This window comes from Alligator sinensis, unplaced genomic scaffold (genome assembly GCF_000455745.1).
Source record: "Alligator sinensis unplaced genomic scaffold, ASM45574v1 scaffold574_1, whole genome shotgun sequence".
Lineage (NCBI taxonomy): Eukaryota > Metazoa > Chordata > Crocodylia > Alligatoridae > Alligator > Alligator sinensis.
In genome coordinates, this window is record NW_005842106.1 from 621070 (window position 1) to 644938 (window position 23869).

The 23869-nt window shown below is 42.9% G+C and overlaps 1 protein-coding gene across 1 annotated transcript in view; it reads right to left on the reverse strand.

Annotated features, from left to right (window-relative positions):
• The window catches only part of WASL (Wiskott-Aldrich syndrome like), a 74000-nt gene that overhangs the window by 10553 nt on the left and 39578 nt on the right, over window positions 1-23869 (reverse strand). Inside the window, exons 6-10 of the mRNA XM_006024523.2 lie at window positions 20340-20363; window positions 7150-7318; window positions 2579-2621; window positions 2017-2170; window positions 1175-1192 (exon numbers count right to left, since the gene is read on the reverse strand). Coding sequence (XP_006024585.2) covers window positions 1175-1192; window positions 2017-2170; window positions 2579-2621; window positions 7150-7318; window positions 20340-20363 — 408 coding nt within the window. The remainder of the gene's footprint in view (window positions 1-1174; window positions 1193-2016; window positions 2171-2578; window positions 2622-7149; window positions 7319-20339; window positions 20364-23869) is intronic.

The following is a 23869-nucleotide window of genomic DNA, read 5'->3' on the forward strand; positions in this document are numbered from 1 at the left end:
CTCTGCCCAGTGGTGGGGCTGGGCTCTGAATGGGTGGGAGAGGGGCAGGATGGGCAGTGGTGCTGGGAGGTGTGGCTATAGAGTGGGCTATAGCCACCCCAAAATTCCTGATAGCACTGCTGCCCACCCTGAGCACAGCCCTGGTCCAGCCCTTCCACCAGGAAGAGGCTGGCACAGTCCCTGGCCCTGAGAGAGGAGCCTGCCTCCACCCCATGTACAAACTGGGGGGCACATGTCCCCCATGCCTCCTCCAGGCGTGTGTGCAGTGGCAGGCAGCCGTCCCCCTTCCCCTCCCCCCTCATAGGTTCATCCCGTTCCCAGAATCGCATTCACTGCCCTGGTTGTGCCTCTGCCTGCCCCACTCCCTCCCTCACTGTGGGGTCCTTGATCTACCCCTTCCACCCACACCCCCCTTTCCTTTCCTCTGCCCCTTCACCCCCACAGACTTACCGGATGAACACTACTCTCCAAGCTGCTGAGCTGCATTCCTGGCTGTGTGCATGCTGTGTCTGCATACACATATGTGGCATATAGCAGTCATATTAATCAGCTACATGGGCCAAAAAAAGCTGATTGCTGATAATGTAAATTTTTCTTTTAATCGGTGCCAATCCGATATACAACCAGTATATTCATAGATTGAATATTGGTGCACCTCTACATGGAACAGATCAAATTTAAATCTTTAGGGCTATTAGCCTCATTTTGTTTGTCATGCATGCTAACAAGAGGCAGTATTTTTTTTTATTTGCACACATGCAAAGTGGGCTGGAACTTTAAGTTAATAGACATAGAAAAGCCAGTATTTTACACTAGTTGTTAATTAAGGGCAAAAAAAGAAACCTCAAAGACTAATATTGTTACTATATGATGACTTGCTTCAAACTAAGGACTTTGTATACATTTTATATTTAAAAACAATGAAACTAAGGAGATTATGTAAAAAAAAAACAAAAACTCTTTGAAATTTTCAGATCTGCTATTTGATACCAAAGTTTTACTGAGCCAAATTTTGATGGTAAACCAATGTAGAAAAATATTTTAGTATTACAAACAGTATAAATTATGAATAAGTATTTTGGGGCTAATGTTTCTTATCCGTTAAGAAAGGGCCACTCAGTTGCAACATACATAATTTAGTGATATATGCTTAAATAGCAGTTCACATACATACCGCTCCAACGTGGGGGACCTAGAGAACAAAGGTTACAAGTTACTGTACTCTGAACCTATGGTAACTTGGTCACCTATGGCATTTGGTCACCAAATCATTTACCAAGAAGCATGAAATTGCTATAGTTCCGACTGTATTAATACCCTGGAATGACCTAGATCATTTTTGTACCTTTGATTTTAGCAGTATATTTTCAGCAGAATAACTATATTACAGAATTTAATGAAAAGATGGAAACTTGAAGAAGACCTTATGATCAATAAGCAATGGCTCTGCTACTCCAACTAAAATAATACCTCTTCTTAAATATTTATAAAAGTTTTGCATGCCTCTGGCTGTTAGAAGGCATATTATACAGTACTGCTGTAATATACAATCACTCAAACTTTTCTCCTCTATATCTGAAGTGTCATCAATGCGGTTTTTTTTTGTTGATTGCCAGCAGCAATCCATTTTCTGAATCAAGATCATTTATAATCTTTCAAGAACCATAAATAAAATATGTAATGGATGCTATTTAAAAAAACAAACAGATGGAATATATTGCATACCTCTGTAGTCAGAGAAAATGTTACTGGAAATTTCTTATCTGCCATGCAAATCACTTTCATTGATTAAGATAAATACTTTAGAACTATACGCATGGGGAAAAATTAGACACTTTTACATAGTGAATTTATGTTATTTAGAAATGCCTTAATACATTAAAGCCTATTTCTATTGCAATATAAAACCTAAGATTCAGTAAAATTCTCTCTCATCCCAACATTAACACACACACAATAAATATGCCCCTCCAAAATAGCTTAAGCACTTAAATGAATTAGTAAGTGGAAATTCACCTTGTCTCCGCAGCTCATTTTTAACAGCTTCTACTCCTCCTGTTTTTTCAATGAAATCATATATGACCTTTGAAGTTTCTTTGTCTTTTAGTTGAGCCTCTGAAATTCCGCACAGATCAAATAGTTTTTTCAGTTCTGGGTCCAAGTTGTTTACCTGTAAGTCATACATATTAATGCAAGAGCTTATGTGTGGCTACCATTTTCAAATCTGAAGAAAGATTCTTATTTTTTACTTGAAAACTTTGCTCAAAAAATTCCACGTAGTTAAAAGAAACAGCAGAATAAAAATTAGACTCAAACAAAGCACATATTTCTGGACCAAAGTCTTCCATAGGAACTGACCATTTCTGAAAGGAAAATAAGTTATTCAGCCTCCAAAAGTATTAGCTAGCCTTTACAAATATCACCCCCATTTCTAATAGTTTCAGTATTTTTTCCAAAGTTCTGCAACATCACAATAATCATCAACTGTATGGTTCACAGTGGAATTTTTGGCATTTGACATGCTTAACACAATCTGGCTGAAAATGCTATGATTTAACCATTCACAGAGGTTACTTACATCAAAGCCTGTGTTTGGATCCCAACCAACATGTCCAATGTGTCTGAAAGAACAAAAAAAGACAATTTCAGCCCATGTTAAAGCCATGATGATTTTGTGGATTCCAGAAAATCTGGGTTCAATGTCAGGCTAACATTCCTCTGAGACAACGGGACCTCCTGAAGTCCTTGAACTCTCCACTTTGTCAAGTCTATGACATTTCCTTTCCTCCCCACAGAGTCTTGTTAGATGATCAGTGCTGCCCTACTTTCACTGACCCAGTGACTAAAATACTAAGCTACATGTAAGTCAGGGGAGAAAAGAAAGTGGGGGGAGGGTTGCATTTTATGTAAAAGATCTGTATGATTGCTCAGAGCTCTAGTATAAATCTGGAGAAAGACTGGTTGAAAATCTCCGGGTTCGGGGCAGAGGGGAGAGCAACAAGGGTGATGTTATGGTGGGTGCCTGCTATAGGCCACCAGACCAAGAGGATAAGGCTTTCTTCAAACAGCTAGTGGAAGTTTCCTGATCACAGGCCCTGGTTCTCATGGGGGACTTCAAACGCCCTGATGTCTTCTTGGAGGGCAATACAGCAGTGCACAGGCAATCCAGGGAGATTTTGGAGAGTACTGGGGACTTCCTGGTGCAAGAGAAGATCAGGGAAAGTGTGGGTCCCTTATTGAATGGGGGAGGCAATTAAGTGGCAGATAATACAGAAAAGGCTGAAGTACTCAATGCTTTCTTCACCTTAGCTTCACAGACTATTGCATCTGGTAGCACAATTTGGGGAGGAGGTAAGCAGACAACAATGGCAAAATAAAAGGTTAGGGATTCTTTAGAAAAGCTGGACATGTGGAAGTCCATGGGGGCCAGATGTGATGCACACAGGGGCGATAAGGGGATTGGCTGACGTGATGGCACAGCCACTGGCCATCAACTCATGGTGATCAGAAGAGGTCCCAGGGCTGACCCCTAGGGCATTCCACTTGATACCAGCTGCTAACTAGACATTGAGCTACTGATCTACTTACTCCCTCTTGAGCCTGACCATCCAGACAGTTTTCTGTCCACTCAATTCTGCAATTCATTCATCCAACCCATACTTCCTTAGCTTGCTTAAGAGAACGTTGTGGGAGACTGTATCAAAAGCCTTGTTAAAGTCAAGCTCTGGCATGTCCGCTGCTCTCCCTGCATCCACAGAGCCAGTTATCTCATAGAAGATAATCACGTTGGTTAGGCATAACTTGACCTTAGTCAATCCGTGCCGATTGTTCCTAAGCATTTTCTTCTCATTAAAGTGCTTTCCACACCCTATCCCCAAGGACTTCTCTTCTGCCCACTGTATCCACTACACAGTAGATGCTAAGGCTGCTTAAAGATGTGAACCCTCCCCTCCCCCCCCAAAACAGCGCTTTACTGTTAACTCACCCCTACACAAAGCATGCCCAGAAAAGGCAACATGTTAGTTTGACCCAGCTCACCAAACGTTTGTATAGATCAGGTCCTTCAGTGGGGCTTTATGGCACTTTTATCTTATAGCTGATTGAATCAGCTTTAGATAAAAGGGCCAAAAATCCCCAGTGAAGCACCCAATCTATACAGATGCTGGAGAGCTGGATCAAATTAATGCGCTGCCTCTTTTAGTAAAACGCTGGGTGTTCCCCTTCCCCCCATCTGTCAGCACCCTAAAGTATCATTTATTGGATAACTCAATTAGATAAAGTGTGATAAAACAGTTCACAGGTCTTGCAGCATTGTTGTTGGCAGAATAAAAAAGGCAACATGTTGGTTTACCAATGTTTCATATTTAGAACCTCTTTCTAGCAATGATGAAGGCTAGAAACTTTTAAAATTGAAATTGAGTTTCTGCACAACTTAAGTTGCACAACTTAACCAGGAATAATGGTCACAAGCTGGCGGAGGGAAGGTTTAAGTTGGACATCAGGAGGCGCTACTTCATGGTCAGGGCGGCTAGGGTCTGGAACCAGCTTCCAAGTGAGGTGGTGCAGGCTCCCACCGTGGGGGTTTTTAAGAGGAGGTTAGATGACCATCTTGCTGGGATCGTTTGACCCCAGTACTCTTTCCTGCCATGGTAGGGGGTCGGACTAGATGATCTGCCCAGGTCCCTTCCGACCCTAGAAACTATGAAACTCTTGCAAGTAAAAAAAAAAAATGCAACAGGTTGGCTGGATCCAGCCAAGAGATCGTATAATTCAGGGGTGTCCAACCTTTTTGAATGTGGGGCCAGATCACGAACTTTTCATAACCCAATGTGCCAGCGAGCCATATTCAAAGACATCACAGGAAGTGGTATCATATCAGGAAGTGATGTCAAGTGACCTTTGACACCAATGAAGTTGCAGGTGTTGAGATGGTGCTGGTTGACATGGCATGCATGCATGGGTTGACATAGTGCTGCAGGAGCCGCCTGGCTACAGCCGGGTTGACCTGGTGCTGGAGAAGCCGTGGGGCCAGGCCGGGGGTGACCTGGTGCTGCAGGACCCGCCTGGGCAGAACCAGGTTGGCACCGGCCAGGAAAAGCAGCATGCAGTTGAAGCCGGCTTCCCATGTGCTGCTGGGGATGGGAGGAGGCCGGCCAGGTCTGCAAAGGCCAGCAGAAGCAGCAGCGGAGCCGTGTGCCGCTCAGGACTGACCGGTGCAGGTTCGTCCCATCCTGTCCCGAGTGGCACATGGCTCCGCCGCCGCTTCTGCTGGCCAGCGCAGACCCGGCCGGGCTCCTCCCGTCCCCAGCAGCACATGAGAAGCGGTCCCTTCGGGGCCTCGGGTGCGGGTGGCCGGGCCCAGAGAGCTGCAGCGCCCGGGGAGAGACTGGCCAGGGGAGCAGGCACCACCCTGCTGTGGGGCAGGGCAGAGCAGCAGGGCTGGCTTGAAGCGGGCAGGTGAGGAGGCAGGCGCGGGCCGGCAGTGCCAGCGGCCACTGCTTGGCCTCCCACGTGGGGCCGCTCCCCTGGGCAGGCCCCGCAGGGGTAAGCAGATCCCCTCCCCTCGTTGCCGGCTGGGGCCTGAGGGCCGGCCCTGCCCGCCCTGTGCTCCGCCGCTACTGCCGCCCTGCGGCAGCAGCTCCATGCTCTGCGCTTCTGCAGCAGCTCCACACTCCACGCTGATGTCCTGCACTCCATGGCGGTGGCTCTGCACTACACACTGCCGCCACAGATCTGCCGCGGGCCAGATAAAATAGCTTGGCAGGCCGCATGTTGGACAAGCCTGGTATAATTTAAGGTACATTCATCAGAATAGAGTTCATGTTCATTACTGATTAGCAAAATTTGGTCCAGATCTTGATTCGAGTATCCCAGTGATACTGTCATAAAAGTGTTCCTTTAGAATGTCAAAAATTCCAATAACATTTCTGAGTCAAAAAGACCATTAAATAGCATTACTGGATGTCATCATAAAGAGGGGCCAAAATCCACATCCATTTAAGTGTAAAATTGGTCTTGTACAAAAAAAATACAAACAGGTAAGAAAGAAAAGCTCCTAAGGTTTCTCTAGGTACTTATATGTAGGGACCTACTCAAATAGCAATTTTGTGGAAATCAGTCACTTTGAATTTTTAAATCATCTAATTCTCACTTTTTTCAGAGTTCATTTTATTTTAAATATATGTACACACATGCAAGCTTGAAAAAGACAGTGTTCCACTAATGCCAAGCCATGAAAACATTTTCTAAATGAAGATATTTTATAAATGAAGTCTTAATTTTAATAAGCTTTTGCCCTTCTTATGGCCATCTGGCGGCCAGTTATTGCCGCCAAGTGTACACCACTAGTGCAATTTTAAACAAGGAAAAACTGCACTGGAATAAGATCAGGATTTACAGAGATTTAGGCTGTAAACTAGAGGTCTTCATTAGTATAGCTACTCCAACAACTGGCCACAAATAGTTGAAATCCCTAATGTTGACAAAGCCCAAATGTCATTATGGGTTGGGGCTTTTTTTTTTTTGGGGGGGGGGGGGGGGGGCAGGGAACGAGGGTGCTTTTAACATGCAATTTGGCTCTCCCCTACCATCTGTTTGTCATGTTTTGCCTTTGTATTGCAGTGCACCTTATTCCAGCAGGTGCTGTACAAAGAATAAAAATAAAGTTTGTGTCCAAAGAGTTTAAAGCAGAGTCTGTGCTAACTCTGGGCCTTCTTCCTTATTTACCTCTCACTAATCCCATGAAACACTGTTTCTAAAGAGTAATAAAAGAGCTTGGTGCCAGTGGTAGCACTCCTTGTATGTTTATGCTAGGAAATTTTACCAGGCTATCCTAGTACACTAGTTACGGGAGGGAATAGCTCAGCAGAACAAAATCACTGAGCATAGGGCATAATCCTACACTTGAGAAAACTGATTTTGTAACAAAGGGAATCAACATGGATCTTTCCTGTAGCCTTTTTAGACTTTAAATCCCCATGGCCATGCGCTTGCCATTTCAAAAGATACTGAGATACATTGCTGTTAAAATTTCAATTCAGGAAAATAATAGAATTAACCTATAACAATATGGAAGAGATTTTTTAAATACATTATTGAAGGGATGGCTGACCTTTAGGTGTAAAATAAATATTAAAAAGGAGTACTTACTGGAAGTTGCTTGGAGTTCCAATATCTGCCTTTGTCAATCTCTTCTTTTTAGCTTTTCCTTTCTTCTTTTCTTTGGTATGTGAAATATTGTTGACTTGTGAATTATGAAATCTGCCAGTTGTAATTTCAGGATTTTTTATATCAACAGTTGCCATTGGTAGATTTGGACCTGTGAAGAGATAGTGTGAACACACTTCACTATTCTACTGAAACAAAGGGACTATCCTTTTAGCATGGTGACCACATATTCTATTTGCTTTCCAGTCTCAAATGCTACTTGCATGAACACTGTGCACTCGCATGTTTAAGAATCATAGTTTAAGAATCATGGGACAGGCTCAAGTTAAAAATATTCACTAAACAGAACAAAGCTTTAGATATACTTGGGGTAATGTTGTGGTCTGTTCAAGATTTGGATATTTATCCTATACCACTTTTGTACAGAAGTTTCATACAAAGAAATCAAAACCACCAGAGTAAGAACAATTCATAGAGCGCTTTTTCACAGAAGATAGTAATGTTTGCTTGTACAGAGATATGGGTTGGATACCAGGAACACCAAACCCCATGATGAGTCAGCAGCAATGCACTGCTAACTTCATAATATGGAAAACTAACCTCTAGGGCCAAGAAACCTCAGGCTAATCTTAGCTCAAAGAATGATGGAGATAGGTGATGGATACCGGCTCATGAGAGCCTAGAAAGCTGCCAAGTTTTGTTTTTAAAATATGAAAAAATACCGTAGTTATTTTTTTAGTTGCCTGGTCTTTGGATCAATTTCTTTCTCTTTGTGAGATAGCTTGCAACATGATTTACAGACCAAATACATGGTGGGAAGGATGAGGTATTCAGGCAAACTGCTAAGAGGCTGCTCCCTCCCCCTTATTTATGTTACTGGTTCTAAAAGAATAGCAGAGAATGCTTAGTCACTTTCCAAATTAAACTTGCTTTTTTGTTAATGTTTGCAGTTTTGACTGGAAGCATGCCTATGTTAGTAGATGTAAGCAAGACGATTTAAAGACTAAAAGGCAAGTCATAAATCTTTCTCAAGAGGATTCTTCCACTGTAGTACTGTTTAGTGAATGACCTCATCTCTCCTGTAAACTTGTGGGCAAACATTACATTTTACTACTGGTGGTATTGCTTACTCAAGCATGCATATAAACTGCTTTGATAAATCAAGGCCTTATTTAGGACTCACCTGCTGTAAGCTGCCTTTTATATAGATAAGCATATCCAAGGTTATCATAATTTTTAAATATTTTGGAAGTGATGTTATGCCTTATGCTTCAGAAGCAAGCTAACTTCCATATCTCGGTCTCTAAAATGTGGCAATATGTACTAAGTGCATGTCTGATAGGACTGTGTAGTGGCACTGCAGATAACACTTAAAACCAGTATTTAAAACTAGGTACATTAACTCCTTACCAAATCATATCAGGCTTAAAATTTATCAATATTTTTCAGTCCTAAAGTTATGAAACATATACACATGCACACACACACACAAATACATAATTGATTAACAATTAGATTGTTGATTAAGATGAACTTCAATAGGAACTTACTACAGTAACTGTTTTGCCACTGATTTTATTTTTTTATTATGTGCATTTAATACAAAATAAAAAGTATTAAAAAAAAAAATCAAAGAAACCTGCTACTTTTTACTGGGGGAGAGGCAATGGGGGGGGGGGTAGGAGAAGGAAAGGATATTGCACTTTTTTAAAAGTGATTTTCACCTTTTCTGACAACATCACTTTTAAACAATCAATATTCTTAATATTTACTGACCATATCCTGCATGTAAAATCCTACTGATCTAACCGTTAAATGGCTGAACTCTCAGAAAGACTGACATTTTCAGAATGAATCTTTATTCAATATTTTAAAAACCATTAGCTAGCTCCTTTATATTTACAATATCCATTGTAGAGTTCACAAAATAAAGCTTTTAGCTGTAACCTGTTCTTACCATCAGGTTTAGACCTTGGCTGTCCACGAGGAATACAAGAGCCTGTGAATAAATTCTCATTTTCTTCTAGTACTGCCATATTAATATCCAGCAAAATTTTCCCCATCATAACACATGCACCTTCCCCATCAGAAGCAGACAGATCAATGTATGAAGATGAGAGAGGCATAGAGAGTTCATCACTGGGAAGTACTTGACAATAGAGAGGTCCTAAACATCCACTGATATCAATATCTGTAATATCTTCTGAAGGGGCTCCAGAAAATTTAGTACAAAACATATCAAAATATTCTGTATTGTATAAAATCTTCTGTATTTTGAAGCGTTGCCTGTCATCTGTCCTAGAGTGCAGACAGGTCTAGAATAAATCTAAACAATTCTATCTTAATAGCTGAAATAAAATTATGCCATGTGGTTCTTAGTTCTTCAGAAACTAATTCTCTGACAAATCCCCTCACTCCTTTTTAATCCAGAACTCTACCATGAGGTCAGTACAACGAAGATAACTCTTTAAATTTGCACGAAGAGACTTGGCCATTACAACTGCGAAGAAGACATAAATCCCAGGAAATTACAGGCTAATGCATTTTACATAACCATTAATGCTAATTTAATTTTAATCCTGCAATTCTGTTCAAAATCTTAAACCCGTAACATTAAAAAGGTCATCCCAAAATAGAGGTTATTTTTAAGTAGCTTTACATCCAACCTCCCTACACATACAGAAAACCTTGTATTTTGAAACCCAATGGGAGAGATCCTGGCTCCACAGAAGTCAATGACAGCATTCTTGACCGACTTCACTGGGGCCAGGACTTCACCTTTGGAACATTCTCCGTCTCTCTCTCTCACACATATATACACACACATGCAGTTATATGAGTTTCTACAGAGATAGTCACCTGTTGGGATACAACACAAAGAAAGATATTCTGATAGGAAATAACATGCTTGTTTTACTAGAACTTCATATAAATTAGAGAAATTAAAATGGAAGGGTTATTTACTCTACAACAACTCTGATTCTTTGGAAATATTTTGCCTATGTGTACACAGTGCCAGTGCCCTTGCTCTAGGTGCCTAAAAGCAGAGTCTTTTAGCCAACAGCAACAAAGGCTCTTGTACCCCATGTGCTGTCTTTCTTTCATGGTCTGAGATAGAATGTTGCCAACTGTTAATTCCTTTGCCAATAAAGAATCCAGGTGTTACAAAACTGTGGCCATGAGGAAGGTCATGGGATACATATGACAATGCATTTTGAAGAAATGGCCATTGTTTGCCATAGATTAACTCCCTGACCAGCAATTCAGCACTGCATGAGATCTTTCTACTCAGGTGATCTGTTAAGGCAGGCAATTATTTTGGGCGGAGGGCCGCTTACTGAGTTTTGGCAAGCCATCAAGGGCCACAATAGGCAGCCAGGGGCAGATAAATATTAATTTTCTAAATTTTTTAGGGGCCTCGCGGGCCAGATAGAATGGCCTGGTGGGCCTCATCTAGTCCCTGGGCCGCATTTTGCCCACCCCTATGCTAAGGGGTTCTTCAGTCCTGGCAGGGAAGACCTAGTAAGGTGACCTGAGTACTGACGCATCCAGAAGTTGACTTCTGGGAAGCAAGGGGGAGGCAGGGCTGCTGATCAAACTACCCTTTATTTAGTCCATTGCCATGGTACTGGTTATAACCTGAACCCCCACAGGTCATGCACAGGAATGCTGCAAGGACTAACCCAAATTACTTTTAAACCTAGAAAAAGTGCAGACTTGTCTCTTTCTGAATCCAAAGGCCTTTTGTCTGAGGTTGGTTTAAGTACTCTCTTCACCTGATGCTGAAAATATGTTCTAATATTTTCTACATAGACTGGTGCAAGTGAATCAGCTCTTCCTCTGCTTGCATCTGTGAGATGTCTGTCCAGGCAGGACTGCTCAACGTCAAGGTTTCCACCCAGGTCCTGGTTTGGCACTGTGGGGACTGTGGCTTGCAGGTTCTTTCCAGTGACAGGCAGGTGGGGTGTGCCTGCAATGAACGCGGTGTCTTCTGTCCCTTAGGGAGCAGGCAAGAGAGCTACAGAAAGTGGTGGCAAGGCTCCAATGCATCCTCAGCCATGAGGAGTTCATTGATTTGATGCTGGAGGATACTGCTAGGACTGTGGAGAAAGGACTGCCAGAGGCAATGCTGCAGAAGGAAAAGGATATGGACTCCACGGAAGGTGGAGGCTAGAAGCTTGTGACCTTTGGCGGCAAGCAAAGTCTTTATCCCCACCTGCAGTGGTGTGCCTGGAAAACAGGTATCACGCCCTAGCAACAGAAGAGAAGGAACACATTCTGTCAGTGGAAGAGGTCAGGCAAGGCCTCCCCAATGTTGGGAAGACTGAGACCACTGCCACCAAGCGGAAGTGATGGGTGGCAGTGGTTGGAGACTCCCTTCTGTTGGGGACAAAGGCATTCATCTGTTGGCCTGACCTGCTGTCTTGGGGAGCCTGGATCTAAGATTTCACGGAGGGACTACTGAGACTCATTGGACCCTCTGAAAAGTACCCCTTGCGGCTAACCCATGTGAGCACCAATGATAGTGCTCCTGAGCAGATCAGGTGAAGCTGACAGGGGCTCAGGTGGTGTTCTCCCCCCACAATACTCCTATCCTATTTTTTCCTTGGTTGTCCCATTCATTCATTAGCCCCTGTATAGTGGAGGCTACTAGTTTACTGGGTGGGCCTTAGAGCCCATGGCAATTTTGAATGGACAAATAGACAGGTCGTGTTCCCCTTGATATTTTTGGTCAAGGGGAGGGACCTGGCCAGGAGTGGACACATTCTGCAGATCAATACGTGGCTGTGCCAGCAGGGCTTTGAATCTCTTGTTGTTCCAAGATGGGATGTTGTTACGAGAAGAAGGATTGCTAGGAAGAAATGGATCCACCTGATGAAGGGAGGGAAAAGCATCTTTGCAAACAGGTTCACTAACTTAGTGAGTAGGGTTTTAAACTAGGTTCATCAGGGGATGGAGACCAAAGCCCTGAGGTAAGTGGGGAAGCAGGTGATGTGAATGAAGCACAAGCAGGAAGGAGCAATGAGGAAGCAGGGCAATCTGTTAGTTACCTCATGTCTGTACATGAACATACAGAGCCTGGGATACAAGCAAGAAGAATTGGAAGTCCTTGCATAGTCATGGAATTATGATGTGACTGGAATAACAGAGAATCGGTGGGATAGCTCGCATGCCTATTACTGTCACGGATGGGTATAAACTGTTTAGGAAGCACAGGCAGGGCAGAAGAGGAGAAATTATGCTGTAAAACGGATGTGTGATTGCTTGGAGTATGAAACCGATTAGGGGCAGAGGGGAGAAAAACAAGGGTGATGTCATGGTGGGTGTCTACTATAAACCACCACACCAGGAGGATGAGGTGGATGAGGCTCATAAACAGGGTAGAATTGATGGGGAATGTAGACACAGATGGCAACTTGGGCAGCAACAACCACGAGATGATTGAGTTCAGGATCCTGAGGAAAGGAAGGAAGGAGAGCAGCTGAGTAATGACCCTGGACTTCAGAAAAACAGACTTCGACTCACTCAGGGAACTGAGGTGCACGATCTTCTAGGAGGTTAGTCTGAGCAGGAAAGAAGTCCAGAAGAGCTGGTTGCATTTTAAAAGAAACCTTAGGGCGCAGGAAGAACCATCTCAATGTGCAGGAAGACTAGCAATTATGGCAGAAGACCAGCCTGGCTTAGCAGGGAACTCTTCAATGAGCTAAAACATAAAAGGAAGCTTACAAGAAGTAGAAACTTGGACAAACAGCTAGGGAAGACTGTAAAGGTATTTCTCAGACATGCAGGGATAAAATTAGGCAGGCCAAAGCACAATTGGAGTTGTAGCTATCAAGGGATGTGAAGTGTAACAAGAAGGGTTTCTATAAGTATGTCACCACCAAGAGGAAGATCAGGGAAGATGTGGGTGCCTTAGTAAATGGGGGAAGCAACCTAGTGACAGATGAGGTGGAAAAGGCTGAAGTACGCCATGCCTTTTACACCTCAGTCTTCAAAGGCAAGGTCAGCTCCCAGACTACTACACCTGGCAGCAGTTTGGAGAACAGGAAAGCAGCCAACAGTGTCAAAAGAACAGATTAGAGACTATTTAGAAAAGCTGAATGTGTACAAGTCCATGGGGCTGGACACAATGCACCTGAGGGTGTTAAGGGAGTTGGCCAATGCGATTGCTGAGCCACTGGCCATCATCTTTGAAAACTCCTGGCGATTGGGAGAGGTCCTGGACAATTGGAAAAGGGCAAATGTATTGCCCATCTTTAAAAAAGGGAAGGTGGAAGATCCAGGGGACTACAGACCAGTCAGCCTCAACTCTGTCCCTGGAAAAATCATTCTGGATTCTGGAAGGAATTCACTTTTAAGCACTTGGAAGAGAAGAAGTTGATTAGGAACAGGTGGCATGGATTCATCAAGGGCAAACTATGCCTGACCAGCCTGATCGTCTTCTGTGATGAGATAACTGGCTCTGTGGAAGTGGGGAGAGCGGTGGATGTGACATATTTTGACTTCAGCAAGGTTTTTGATAGTCTCCTACAACATTCTTACAGACAAGCTCAGTAAGTCCAGGTTGGATGAATGGACTCTAAGGCGGATAGAAAACTGGCTGGATCATTGGGCTTAGAGGGTAGTAGTTAATGGCTCGATGTCTAGTTGGCAGCTGGTATCAAGTGGAATGCCCCAAGGGTTGGCCCTGGGACCAGTTTTGTTCATTATCTTCATCAGTGACCTGGAAGATGGGATAGAGTGCCTCCTCAGCAAATTCATGGATGACACCAAGCTAGGTGGAATAGTGGATATACTGGAGCTTAGGGTTAGGATTCAGAGTGACTTAGACAAACTGGAGGATTGAGCCAAAAGAAATCTCATGAGGTTCAATAAAGACAAGTACAGCCCTTTACTTAGGATGAAACAATCCCATGCACCAGTACAGACTGAAGACTGACTGGCTAAACAGCAGCTCTACAGAAAAGGACCTGGGGGTTACAGTGGACAGTAAGTTGAATACCAGTGTGCCCTTGTTGCCAAGAAGGATAATGGTATACTGGGTTGCATTTAGTGGCAGCACTCCTACTAAATCATGGAAAGTGATGATTAGTAAAGTATTGAAACAGGCTCCCTAGGAAGGTTGCAGAATCTCCATCCTTAGAGGTTTTTAAGACTTGGGTATCATCCTTTGGTTGGGATTATACAGCTGGGGATGGTCCCGCTTTGAGCAGGTGGGCTAGATAACTTCCGGAGATCCCTTAAAACCCTAATTTTCTATAATTCTGTAAGTGGTATTACACTGCTTACTTACGTGGGTTCTTTCGCCAGTACATTCATGCTCCTTATGTCAATTCAACTTGGAAAGCAGAATGAATGGAAGAGGATATCCTGTCTTGTCGTCTGCATTTCCCTAACATCCTTGTGGAATGCACCCACAATCCAGTGAAAAATGACTAAATAAAAATCTAGACTGATTTTGAAGTGATGAAGGCAGACTGAAGGGTGGTATACTGACTTTCTAGCATCAATAAGGTACACATTTCAATGTCTTCCTTAAAGAGATTTCTCTACATCACAGATGTATTCTGTCATTTAAGATAAAGGCAATAATTAGTCATTGGCTATCAAAAGCTGCAGAATTATTCCTTTGTTGCATCCCAAAGACATTTAGGCTCCTTTTCTAGGCATAACATTGGAATACTCTTGATCTTTCCTAGACAGCTGCCATAACCAGTGAAACCCAACACTGTAAATGCATAAAAGTGTTCAAAACAAGATGATGCCGGTTATCTTCATCTGACCTTTTTTGGACATAGACACAAAGGGCACATCCACACATGCAAGCACATGCGCTTGCAGCAGCTAAAATAGAAGTGGTGCAAATTTGAGCTGGGGTTTTGCCTCAGCACACATGCTCAGACATGCACTTTGTTGTGGGCCAAGTTGTGCCATTTGGGGCAAAATAACCCTGCCTGGATCCTCCCGGATCTGCAGCCAGGGGGAGCTAGAGCTCAGGGCCAGCACCTGTGTTGTCCCCAGCCATATAAAAAGCTGCCCTGTCCTGGCCCCATCAGTACAAAAAGCTACCCTGGCAAGTAGCTCAGGGCTACTCACTCTCAGGAGCTTCTGAGGCCCAGTCAATTGGTACCTGGGGACACTGGCCCTTGTGCCAGCTGGACTGCTGAAGCAGCCCTGAGAATTCCCTGCACCCTCTACCCACTGCAGCAGTCTGGCAGTGGGGGCTGCTGGCCGGCTACGCACCTGCCAGACCCGGATGAGGCATCTGCCCCTCTGGGCCAGCTGCCAGAGGGTTGTGGCTGCAGAGTTGGCCTTTGTGCAGCACTACTGCCATATGTGCCCCCTGCCCGGCCATCTGGGCAGCTATTGCCCAGATGTTCTGGGTGTGGTGGCCTGCTTTGAACTGTCAAAGCATGTCCTCCTGGCCCCAATTAGCCAGGAGGTCAGCCACAGCCAGCAGGCAGGGTCCTGCCACTGGCCTCCCTAGCAGGAATTCTGGTGATCCCTATTGGAAAACTGAAAAATCCCTGATAAAACAAATCCCAAAGTCACTCTGTAAAATACAGGCAGTCCTCGACTTACAACATTTCGAGTTACAATGTTTCGCACTTACAACATTTATAAATTGACACCCTGTTTGCTAGGTCTTGGAGTGGCTGCTAAGACTGTTGGTTCTGTCTACCGTTCTATAGTGGAGACTGCAAGTAAATATTAGGGACAAAAAAATAAAACCTGTATTTTCTAGCTTTGCTGTTTGTCTCTCTCCCCTTGTGTGCATATCTGTCATTTTTGTTTTCAAGGAACACGCGCCAGACTCCAACAAAAGCTCTAACTGCCACTCTGGCCAACTCAATGACCTTTCTTTGCTTCAAGCACTAAAGCTACAGTATACCAAATAGGGGTTTCTTCATATTAAAATTCTACAAGAAAAGAGAATAAAAGTAAGAAATGATGTTAAAATGAAAGTTTTACTTAATGCTTTACCTTCAAGTGTTTTAACCACTTCCTCCTTTCTTTCTGAACTTTTTTTTAAAAAAAAAAGGTAAAAATGGTTCTTAATGGTGATTTTTTGCCATGAACTCATTGTACCCCCAAATCCCAAGCTACAATCACCACTAATGCTATAATGCAAGGCTGACCCCTGTGTGTGTCAGATGGTCCTCACACACTGCCTGCAGAACCAGCTTGGCACATGGGTTGGAATCTGCATAACAGGCTGCTTACAGGTGTGGCAAAACCTTTTAAAAACTCAGTGCTTTACTTTAAGCTTGGCATGCCTCCATGCCAGGTGCAGCGCACACCCAGAAGAAGCATCACATTACTTGGACCCAGCTTGTCCAACATCTGTACAGATCGGGCACTTCAGAGGGGCTTTTTGGTGCTTTTATCTAATAGCTGATTCAATCAGCTATTAGTTGTGGAGCCTGGTCCAACTAATGCGCTTCCTCTTCCAGTAAGCACCACTTGGTTTGAAAGGGCACTTAATGCAGCACAGGCTCTGTGCTAGTCCTGTGCCGCATGCAGTGTACATGGCTCATCCAGCCCAGCATGCTGCACGCAGCACAGGCTGGCCCCACTCTGCACATGGTACAGGGGACCAGCAGGGGGTGTGTGTTGCATGCAGCACCCTGCCAGACTGGCCCCACATGCTGGCTTCAGTGTATGGTCCTGATCCAGCCTGCAGACTGGCTCAGCAAACTTCATGTGGCCTGTGGCATTGGATGAGTTTGACACCCATGCTGTGCAGGACTGTGTTAACATACATTTGAATAGGTAAATTTAGTTCACCGATATTAACAAAAGTGGGTATCGTAGAGACTGACATTTTCTACATCTCCTGTATCTGCAATGGTCATAATACCTAGAATCCCTATTTGGGATTAAGCATGTAGGGATATCTAAGGCAAGGAAGGGATTACTCCTCAAGAAAAAGGAGAACACATTTTCCCAAGGTTCTAGGACGTACCACAGGAAGCTCCCTTATATATGTGCCATAAAATTGTTTAGCCCTGGATGGGAAGAAGAATAGAGTCTGTAGCAGTGACTCAAGGAGAGAAAATATTATGAAATTACTCAATACTGTGAACCTCTCTGATTACAAGCTTGGTACAATGAGCAACACTGGAGGTGGCATACATTAACATGTGTCAAAGATATGGACTCAGAGTGTGTTACTGAAATTGTTATGTTAATACAATCAGTTCAGTAGGGAAGGCAGCATGAAACTTCTCTCTTCTGCCACTACCACATCTTGGAGGCCACATCTTCAGAGAGCCAAAGGAACAAATCTTGGGCTTTATTCTACCCTCACAGAAGGCAAGGGAAAGCACTTTTTGCTTCCTACTAAGCCCATAGGAAGGTGATCCATTTCACAGAGCAGTGTTCTCTTATACCTTATACCTTGCAGTGTATAAGGACAAGGACTTGATTACAGATGTAACTGAGGAGAGATTTTTTAAAAGGTTACAACAGCCTGCACTCACTGGAGCACGTCTGTAAGACTATTTACATTTCAGGAGAATCTTGTTTATCCAGATCTGTGTCAGGTCTTGCTGACTTATCAAGAAAGGGTTTCAGATGAATTTGTCTTGCTGTCTGTGCTTGTTTAGGAAATGAACAGTAGATGACAAGACAACAAAACAAGCCTCCGGGACACCCAGTGCTGTGGGGACCACTTACTTTACAAGGATAATATTTAAAACCCAAGCTGAAAACCTTGGGCTGAAATGTGGCACTGGCAACAACAACAAAAATTCCAACTTGAACATGAAGTGCCATTTCCACACCCTCAGCCATCCTGCCTTTCTTTCCCCACATTTTACATGAGTGTGATAAAAAACTGAGAAGTATTATTTACTTAGTTTTGGATCCATGCCTACCTTTACCTTTAATCTATATCTCATTCTCGTTTGCATAGAAGCCCCACTTCTTTTCTTTTTATTGTATGTTCCTTTATTATGGTATAAAAGAACCTTCTGCTATTTAGTTTCTTTTGCAAGGTTTAATTCAGTCTAACGTTTAACAACTTTCACTGATCTGCCAAGACTTAGCTTTCTTTGGTTTTTCTCCATTCCTTGTTAGTTCTCTGCTTACTTCTAAACTCCTTCTTAAATTATTATTGCAGGGTTTGGCAGCCTTCTGCCACCCAAATTTACAACCTGACAATTGCTGGAAGAGGGCCAATGTGGTGCTTATCTTCAAGAAAGCGAAAAGGAGGACCCAGGGAATTACAGGCCAATTAGCCTGACCTCAATCCCTGGTAAAATCCTGGAAAAAAATGATCAAAGAATCCATTATTGATAGGCTAACAGAAGGCAGTATTCTAAAGGTCAGCCAAAATGGCTTTGTTGAAGGTCACTTCAGATGGGACACAAGGAAAAACTTCTTTACTAGTCAAGTGCCGAGGGTCTGGAACAGACTCCACCCAGGGGTGGTACAGTCACCTACCCTGGTGATCTTCAAAAAGTGTCTTGATGCCCACCTTGCTGGGGTCATTTGACCCCAGCAGTCTTTCCTGCCCAAGTGCAGTGGGGCTGGACCTGATGATCTTGTAAGGTCCCTTCCAGCCCCTAACATATGTGAATCACTGCGAGTGGGAAATCTCCATCTCTTCTCCCCTTTCTCTCTGAACAGCTGGCTGCCAGATTCCCAACATTCTCTGCTGCATGGGTAAGTTTAGATGCGGAGCAGCAGGCTCCACAGTGAAAGGGAGCACTGTGGAGCAAGGGCGGTGTGGCGCAGCTCTGTAAGACTGAACCTCCATGCTGAATCAGACCTTTGCATGGGCTGGATCTGGCCTACGGACTGTAGCTGTGTACCCTCAATTTGTCCAGTCAGATCTTGGGCTTTTTCTACAAGTTTTCTCCCCTTGCTTGGATAAAAATACCTGCACCTGTGAAAAAGAAATTTCAACCCTACATTCAAGTTGTTGAGGTCTTCAGTCCTGCTGACTTCACTACTTTCCTTAATTATTAAAATCTGACCCTTTAAACAAAGAATCTCAATTACAAGCCTTTTTTTCTTCTATTATTCAATTTAAATCAAATCAACTTGACCCACGGCTAATTTTCTACATCCAGCTCTTCTATGATATACCTGCTACTTCCAATTACAGGTTGACCCCATGTACAAAAAGTATGATTTTTAATGGATCTTTTAAAAGAAAGAGGTAAACTTATAATCAATAAGTACCCTTGTGTCTACTTTTAACCACCCTTATTTCTTTAGGGTTCTGATACCTGGCTATATCTATTAACCGTTCTTCTTTTTTTATTAGTTCTCTCTTTTGCCCTGTACTTGCAGTCATTTACTTCCAAGGATCACTTTTCTAGTTTAGGGGTTTGCCAACCAGGTCTTCTTTCAGCAGGTGTCTTTGAACTGCATGTGTAGTTTCCTATTCTCAACATCTTCACAAAAGAGCTGAATATGTTTTTCTAGTTCTTGGATCTTTTCTTTCATGAGCACTTCAAAACTAAACTGTTTCAGTAAGATACCTACTAAAAAGTTATGAACATCCTAGAACATCTGCAACATCTTCACGGTCTCCACCACGGCTGCCTCTTCCTTGCGTCTACTTTTAAAGAAAATTTAGAAAAAAAAATCCCTTGGACATCTCTCTAACTTCCATTCCAAACTTTCCTCCTTGCTGTTTTAGCAGTGTTACCTCTCCTCATTGCCTGGCTTTTCAGCCCTTTTACTTAAGAGTATGAACATGTAAAGAACTTACTCCATAGTAAACGAAAGCTAACCCCACACTGAAGGCAAAACTGCCACAGGCCAGCTTTCACTTGCCAAAGGATAAGAGCATGTACACAGATAGTGACAAAGGAACAACTTAAATGCACTAAATCCTCATCCCCTTTTACCTTGCAGCAAATTGTTCATTTGCTCACCTTTTCTCCACATTTAGGTTAGGCGCTAAACTGTTCACCTGTGATCGAAGGCAGGAACCCTCCCTTTTCACCTGGAACTTCAATGCCTGCACTACTTACAACATAAAAATCTCTCCAGGAGATGTACAAACCTTCCACAGTATTGCACCAAGCAGCAAATTCCCTTATCCCCAAGTATCATGCAGACTTCAAAAGAAAGCCATAAGTTGGAGGTGGCAATTATATTTCAATTAGGCAAGAGTAGAGAAAAAAAATGCAATGGCTGCATTCAAAACTTACCGTTTGGTGGGTCCCGTCTCTTTTCTGTTCAAAGAAAAAAAAATTGCTCAGTGTTACACTATCTTGAACATTATAAACATTTCTTCACAACCTGCACCTTCAGAAATTTATATGTAGACTTACGTTTGAATTTCATTCTACTAAAATTAAATGGTCCATAAGAGGACATTTTGTCATAATTCAGTGGTTATTAGTCTTTGTTCAAGAAAAGGAGAAATACCAAACTTCTATCCCACTTTAGAAGGCAATTTAAAAGTGGAAGCGTTTCACACATCTAAAGAGGGAAATGAATAGTTTAGGATAGTGATGCTCAACTCATGCAGCTCTTCAGGAGTCAAAGTAATTAGTACTGCCACCACTCGCCCGCTGCCAAATTCCCAGACTTGTGGGAAGCCCTATGGGCCAGGTCCAGCCTGCAGGCCATGTCTTGGTTACCCTTGGTCTAGGGACAAACTGATTGCCTACTAGAGGGTTTTAAATGATAGGCAAAAGGGCAAGTGGTCATATTTAATTCAAACACTTAAATTGGCTTTCCTACCAATTCTCATCAGTCTTAAACATTTCACACTCTGCTCACATGTGAGGAGTACTTGGGATCAGCTCATTTCTTTGTTTTAGGTATTCTGTGGGAGGATTCACCGATTGCATTAATGGGCTTGTACATTCACTTCCTAATCTTCCTGACTGAAGCCACAGGCTCCCTCATTTCGAAGTTTTATTAGCCTGAAACTAATTATCAAAATGAAAACAGCCTGAATATTAAAAACACAGATGCAAACACTTTAGAAAAGGACACTGGTCACTGCATGTGCTCAGCACTTCTGGAAATTTATATTTTGGAAAATTAAAATATGAATTTAAAATGTCAACTTTCAAATGTAGCCCTTTTATATGGCTACTTGTTTTCCAGTAGAACAACAGGAGACAAACATCAAAAAAGCTTTGAAGAGCTGTCAGAAGGTGACAGGGGATTGGCAGATTCCCTCATTCAAATTGTCTTATCTCCTGCAGTCCAGCTGATTCTCTCCAGAATGGGTTGTGCAGACTATTATCCATCACTTGAAGGTCTGACACAGAAGACGGTTTGATAAGGGAAGTGAATAGGGGGCAGAGGGGAGAGAGACAAGACTTCAGTGGGGCCATAAGATGAAAATAAAAATTTCCCAGCTAAAACCTAAAATATCCTTTCGAAAAAAACCCCTCCTCTTTATGCCAACAAATGTTTGGGAGTGGCAGTGGGAACAGAAGATAGGAGCAAAGTATTATTTCACTACACCTTTAGTTTACCCATTTACGTCCATGCATCTAAGGCTTTTGTTCTGTGCCTAATTAGGAGCCAGCACAACCATACATATTCCCATTTTGTTTTCTCCTCCTTTCACTCAGCTTGGTTTTTCCTCTGTATAGTCAAGGAAAGGGTGGATGCATCTGTCTGCTTGCACCCACTCTTACTATGCTGTCTAGTCCACACTATGATTTCCCTTCTAAGGAACTCCAAGGAAGAAGAAAAAAGGCCCTTAACTTCAGGCTTGGCCAATATGGATTTCCTGGGGCAGCTGCAACTGTTGGATACCCCTGTGCTAGAAGAGGTACCCTTATCTTGCTTCACCATATCTAGAAGAGGTGGACAAAGAAAGAAGAAGGAAAAGGTGACAGCTCCTGCTTAGGTTGCTACCTGGAAGCTGCGAGGAAACAGTGGGTGCATCTATATATGCTCATTAATGTGCTTTTGCCAATGCACATTAAATTTGGTACTTCCATTGTGAGGGTGCCAATACATGAGCAGCAAGGCTGCTCTGATTCAATTAACTGAGTCTGTTGATCATGGCAAATGCCACGCTCTAGCAGCCTCCTGCATCTTGTGAATCAGTGTGACACTGTCAGTGTCCCCACGCTTAAAAAATGAGCTTTAGTTCAAGCACCCCCACTGCCATTTTTGAGGAAGGGGATGTTGATACATGAGATGCAGCAGTGCTTTAGAGTGCCTTTCGGAGATGTTCTAAGTCAAGCATCACCCCCCTCCCCACCTCCAGAGCACGTGTAAAAGTGCCTTGAGGCTCCAGAAAAAGGCTCATTAGCCTCTTTTAATGCACATTAATGAAAATGCATTTTCTGTGACACTTCGATGTGCATTAGTCTAGTGGGCATTAATGTGCACGTGTAGATGTGCCCAGTTATGGGAGTTTATACACGTGCTCTAGGAGCAGGGGCATGGAGGCATCCTGAGAGCCGGTCCAATTAAAGCGCCTGGAGCGTCTTATGCATCAGCATCCCTGCGCTTCAAAATGGCGGTGGGGACGCTGTATCTAAAGCCTGTCAATTGAGCTTTAGATACAGTGCCTCTGCTGCCATTTTGAAGTGCGGGGATGCTGATACATAGGACACGGGAGGCTTCTGGAGCATGCTAATTGACATGCTCCAGCAGGCTTGATTGATCCAGTTTGTTATGAAGCGCTGGAATTACAGCACATCAGAGCAGCCTACATGCTCATGTATAGACATCTAATGTCAGGTAGCAGCAAGGTAAAATTTATTGTGAAAGATCCAGAGTACTGATTTCCTTGTGAAAGGCAGTATCAGGAGCAACTCAATATACTATTTCTGTTAGCAAGGTAAGGGTCATCAAAAGCATTATATAAGCGTATCATCCTGCAAATTAACCCATACTATATAGCCTTTAGGAGAGTACACAGCTACAATAGCTTTTCATTTGAAGCGTAAAAAATTAGATAACACGGTCTCTGAGGTATATAAATGCAGAACTCCATCTGGTGGCCTGATAAAGGAACTTCATGAGTTCTGTGCAAAAAGGTTACAGGGATATCTAGAACTGAATTAAAAAGGAACTCAGCCAATCAACTAAAAGCTGTATCAATATGAAACAATTTCTTTATCATACAGCCTTATTTGGGGCAACCTTTATATAAAGAACAAAAGTTTTATTATGTAGCATCTGAATGTGTCATGATAGCATAGTGCAAAAGCCTCCTTTCTAACCATACCTGAATACTACAACATATAGAGTTTTAAGGTGCCTTACTTATATTACCTTCTTAAACAGAATGAAAAATGCAGGGCTTTAAAGATGGAGATCCACTGTTCCATTAAAATTTCTCTCCCTGGAGAGAGGAAGTCTTAGAGAAAGTGATTTAGGCTACAACATCTCAATGAATACCTCATGGCTTATATCAGTTTACCTCCACAACGCCCCAGTGAATATAGGGGTGTGCTTGCGTGGAATACAACGCAGGATCAAAATCTTAGTCTAAGTTTTCAGCTCTTCATCTCTGCTAAAATTACCAATTGTGAATAAAGGACATTTCTCCACTACATACTGGATCAATGCCAATAATTCATTCACACAGACTGTTAAACATACCACACTGTAAAAGCTCTGTTACAATCCACTTTCCCTGAAATTAAACAATCAAGCTATTTGAGTGGCCCAGAAGGCAAAGGGTGGTTAGTTTAATCTGGACACAGTTTACAGAAGACTTCTAATTTCTCCTAGTAACAAAGTTACTCTTTCC